General features: G+C 36.5%; 1 protein-coding gene across 1 annotated transcript; it reads left to right on the forward strand.

Moving 5' to 3' along the window:
- Positions 1-2,858: 2,858 nt before the first annotated feature.
- On the forward strand, positions 2,859-3,611 carry LOC116182807. The gene is made up of 2 exons (XM_031503347.1): positions 2,859-3,075; positions 3,172-3,611. Exons 1-2 carry the CDS (start codon positions 3,034-3,036, stop codon positions 3,538-3,540), a joined length of 411 nt encoding a protein of 136 aa, XP_031359207.1. The 5' UTR covers positions 2,859-3,033; the 3' UTR covers positions 3,541-3,611.
- The last annotated feature ends 1,633 nt before the right edge of the window (positions 3,612-5,244 follow it).

The raw sequence follows: 5,244 nt of genomic DNA on the forward strand, positions 1-5,244 counted from the left end.
ACGCATGCCGTTTGCTCAATGAAAATGAGGTGCTTAGGGCAGTCGACAACGTCCGACTTCGGCTACAAAACTGCATCAATCAAAATGGAAGACATTTTGAACATATTAATTAATATTTATTTCGTAAATAACACTTTTTACAAAAAAAAATGTTTCCTACAAAAGTTGTTTGTTTTCAAAATACCTATCCAACGATACCACACAAGACCTAGGGTTCCATTTGAAATTCTGAAGTTGAGTGCTGTTACGCCTACTTCCGGTTAATTCCGGAAATAGAGACTACTTCCATTAAATTCTTCAGGTAGGCTTTGGTAATGAAAATTTTTTTCCTAAAACTCTAAGGCGTCTCTATTCCAAGATAAAAGCCTGGGACGGGTGCTCTGATTCACCTATATCCTTATTCTTGTCGATGAACTCTTCTATTTTGAATTTCTTATTTAAATAAAAAAGACCAGTGATTTGGATGAAATAAATTAAAAAAAAAAAAATAAATAAATAAATATTGAATTTCATCCAAATCGCTGGTCTTTTTTATTTATATATCATTATACCTACTATCACATTCAGATAGCCACTAGGGTTAGAGGTTGCAATTTGATATAAAAGAGAGATATTTTTTATGGAGTATGAAGGTACCAGGAAGTTGGAATAAATTGTAAGCTACTCAAAGACGTTACAGGAATCGTTCTGCGTATGAATAACAAGGGGAATGAAGGATATATGCTATGCATTTGCGGTTTATATTCATTTTATGGTAAAAGTACCAATTTTCGCATCGCAAGAATAAGAAGGGGTTTTATTTTTCCAATGTTCTGTCTTTATTATGGAAAAAATTGAAAACTAATACGGTTGATTGGCGTAAAAAATTTTTTTCTACAAAAAACCTTAATACATTTTTGCTCTAAAATAATTTGGAGAACCAATAATCGCATGTTATGAATTTTACATTGAAATCCCTATGATGCGTTACGCAAGTCACCACCCGGTATAAAAAGGGGGTTGGTCCTATAATTACGAGCCGAGTGAATTATAAAGGTGAGTGGAATAGAAAAAGTTTAGTGTCAAAATTCATCGAAAAAGAAGCAACACTGTAATAAAGAAGACGTGCTTCGGTTTCATTGTCGGCATCAAAAAACCTCCCATTCGTAAATGAACATTTGATTAATCCAACGCTTTGTTATTACCCGCCTGAGAATTATTAACACCAGCTTGGGTTGGGAAGATATCAAGTAAAATTGGGGAAAGCATTATACAAAGCCCCGTTGCCAAAACTACCCCAAGAAATATACGAAAAGAGGTGAGAGCGGTGCAGTAAATTTACGTAGAATTGCGAAGTTTGGTTGACACAGCACCCATCCTGAAATTAGAGCTAAGAATCATATGGCCGCAAACAGTAATAAAGGTATCTATTATTTTTCTTTATCTACGTTCTGCATGTGAACTAGAAGTACCTATATAGACATAATCATTGAATTGTCTAGATATGGTTTCTTTTGTCTTTTTAGCGTGGTTATAATAAAATGCTTAATCAATTAGTTTAATAAAAATGGTTAAATGTTTTTATGACGGAGTTTGGGTACAAAATAATTTAATGCAGAAGTGCATAGCATGGTACCTGAAAAATGTACCAAACATGATTTACTTACATCGCATATTTCGCTCTCAGGCATTGAATATCCTTGTAACATAACCGACAGTGGGGCTCAGTGGTAGAGCGTTGGGCTACAAAGCCGGGAGGTTGGGTGTTCGAACCTGGTCTGAGATGAATTTTTCATTTGTGGCAGAGATGGGAATTTCCTTAGATCAGTTTCGAGCATTCTGTCAGCTCCTCCGAATTAGGTTTTCCTGCAGTTTCCTAATTCGTAAAGTAAATACCGGAGTATAGAACAACTTAAGACCTTCTGCAGGGGACCTTTTGGCCGCTTAACGACAGTTTTGCCAGAAACGCTGGAACAGATCAATTTTAGTTTTGAAGCGAATATCTAAATTCAATAATAACGGGCGATCAAACATCGGTGGCGGTCGAGTCGCCTTTGAAAGTTTAAGTTAAGTTCGATTTCCCATGTAAACAATAATTCCAAAGATGACTCTATAGCAACTCATTTTTGATCGCATAGTTTGCGTAACTTTAACTCTGAGAAGGGGATGAATTGCACCCCAAAAATTTCAAATGGGACGGGTTGGTCAACGTTAGATAGCTTCAAAAGAATGTTCATTCTGTATTCAGTACTGTTTTTATTTTTCAAATCGGATCAGTAGGTCTAGAGAAATCTCGATTTAAATGGATTTGCAGCGCTGTTTTAAATGTAGGCGTTATAGTAGTAGAGGATAGCTTGTGTCCGAAAGTAGCATCTGGCACAGGAGCATAAGTGCTATAATTAAAAAAATAAATAACAAGTCAAAATTTAGGGTGTAATTTTCAGGGTTGAATTTACGTAAATAATATTATTTAATTAAGATGTACCACTAAAAACTAAAATTGATGTGTTTGAAAGTTTCGGGCAAAACTGGTGTACCGGCCAAAATTGGCATTGACTGTTATCAATGGTCCATCCTGTATCTGAATTCTATATTATAGCGCATATAAATTCGAGCCGTTATTAAAAGTGGGCAGCACTCAAATAATTTGAGTTAAAGAAGGATGTTGCCTAAATTACTTAACGACTTGAGGTTATACTCCAGCACCGAAACGCCTTATCTAAAGTTAAATCAAAATCGCCAGATTCAGCGCGCAAGTCAGCATGAATTGTGATTCATTTTTTGAACTTTTGCCACATTATCACTAGCCACACACGCATTTGATATACATTTGTAAAAAAATCTATACAACAACGTGTGTGAAAGCGGCGGCGTGCCACGAACGTTTCTGCTGATTGTTTCGACCTATAAAGTAAACATTTAGCTTATTTATAACAGATAAGCTCAAGCTAGAGTTCAATCTAAGTGAGGATCAGTATTAACTGTGTTAGTTCACGTCTTCACGTTACAATGCAATTTAATTTTAATTAACTGGTTGATTCCAAATTTGCCGTTATGTATCTGGTATTAATTGGGACGGTACTTCTTATTACACATGTAAGTAAAACGATATCATTGGAAGCCATACTATCAATCTTATTTGCCCTATTTTCCGTTAGATATTTGTTCATTCAGCCAATTGCCATGTTTCAGACTACAGTCTACGGTCTTCCCTTAAATGAAAAAGAACGAGCTTGCGCAGAAAAACACAATTTGAGTACAAAAAACATCGAAATGTGGAACATCGAGCCCCTTATTCCAGAAGACAACGTCGAAATGCTGGAGTACATGAGCTGCTACTGGAAGAATTTGGGATATCTTACGGAAGATGGAGAAATTGATTTTGTGAAATTGGGCGACGTCGTGCACGCTGATTTAAACGCTAGGTTTCATGCGGAATTTGGGCATATCGTGGCGTTTATTATGGACAATTGTAAACAAACCGTACACGGCGAGACAGACGGTTTGAGGGCTGTGAAAATGTGGAATTGTTTAAATGTTTATACCGAAAACTTATTTTAGTTTATAAGTCGAAAGTGTTTATATGCTATGCATATTTATTTAATTTACAAATTATCTATATTTATTCTTGTGATCTGGTTATTACTTTGATCCTAATTGTAACAATTGATTTACAACGTTGTGCATAAAGTATGTTTCAACGCAATTAAATGAGTAAACAAAGTGTCACATGTGCGATGTTGGTAATAATTCAGCTTTTGAATGTTGCCATTTGTGTCTCCACCATCGGTAATTTGGAATGGAAGGCTTCTTTTGCTACCATCACTACGTGAAACTGTAATAGACACCGGTTGAAAAACAAGAGAAGTGATGCAACATATGTATGGAAGGAAAATGGAACTATTGTAAAGGGAGAGTATCTCTTGGTCCTAATCCTAACACACAACGTTGATGTATCAAATCAGTCCAGATGTGGGCGCGTACATATCTTAGAAAGAAAATGATAAGTGGAAGGGATTAAAATCTGAGCTTCTTCTTTGACGACGCTACTACCAATCTGGCTGTAGAATATGCTAGATATTGTATAGGGTAGTATTTAGCACATCAGGAAATTGTAAGATCTTGACAGATTTGGACATTTGGCTTCAAAAATGCCTTGCGTTTCATTAAATCTATCTGGATATGCCATTTACTAGTGGCACAATCAGGCCACATTCACCAACTTCATCTTTTGCTTTGAGTTCAAGATTTCTGCCCCCTCGTCCATTCTTGTTCATGCTGATATCTTTAGGATTTAAAATGAATCGGAGTGAAGAGGGGGATTTGTTGTACTTCGCATTGTGAAAATGCTGCCTGCAAAGTTTGCTGTGAGGCATTTTCTTCTTTGGAACTTACATTCGGGATTATAAGATTGACTAACAGTTGACTTGTTGGTTCCCTTCAGACACTCACGTCCATAGTCTTCCAACAGTTGACATTTTCTTGGTTTCATGGTACACCTCACATTCCCTTTGGCCTTGGACAGATAGCAAAAATCGCCTAACGTAACCTTGCCTATTCCTATAGTCGATTCGCTTCCCCGAAATGTACTTCGCCACAATTGACATAAAACCCTCTATCACATTGCAGGTGGTATCAGTAATGAGTCTTGGCGACCGATTTGTAAGGCGATCAAAACATTCCTGGAGATCTTTGTGAAGGTTATCACCACCTCCCTGACTGACATAAGGCTGTATGTACGTTTCTGTGTAAAATCTTTTGTCACTTAAGTTATTTTTCTATATTATTTACCATTAAACTTATGTTCCCCTAAAATGTGAGGCATGACATTGTAAATATCTTCTGAGGTAGTGACAGCAGATGTTTCGTAAGTTCAAATCTTCATTATCTGTATTTTTGCAGTTGTATGTTCTTGTGTCTTCCAAACCTATCAGAATTCACAATGCTATTTAATTTTTTATATGAAGGATTTAAAGGGTCATATCGGTTTTTTTCTCTCCAATAATTTTCTTGTGTTTTTTAGGGTAGGATGTGTTCTGCATGATGTTGTGTATCTTCTAGTTCAGACCCCTTACAGCAGGCGTGGGCAACCCACGGTCCGCCGATAAGTTTTGTCCGGCCCGCTAACATAATTCAGAGTTAATACTTCATAGCGCCCACAAGTTACATTTAAAATTCTAATTAATTAATTAATATGATTATGTTACACGTGCAGCATCTAGTGGGCGCGATCCGAAGTTTCCAAGACGTTTGAAAACCTAGTTA

This window comes from Photinus pyralis, unplaced genomic scaffold, assembly GCF_008802855.1.
Source record: "Photinus pyralis isolate 1611_PpyrPB1 unplaced genomic scaffold, Ppyr1.3 Ppyr1.4_unclustered_Scaffold7698, whole genome shotgun sequence".
Taxonomy (NCBI): Eukaryota; Metazoa; Arthropoda; class Insecta; order Coleoptera; family Lampyridae; genus Photinus; species Photinus pyralis.

Excerpts from the sequence above, each read along its gene's own strand:
- LOC116182807 (XM_031503347.1), top strand. The coding sequence starts at position 3,034 with ATGTATCTGGTATTAATTGGGACGGTACTTCTTATTACACAT. Across the intron at positions 3,076-3,171 it reads CGGTACTTCTTATTACACAT|ACTACAGTCTACGGTCTTCC; the intron begins GTAAGTAAAACG and ends GCCATGTTTCAG.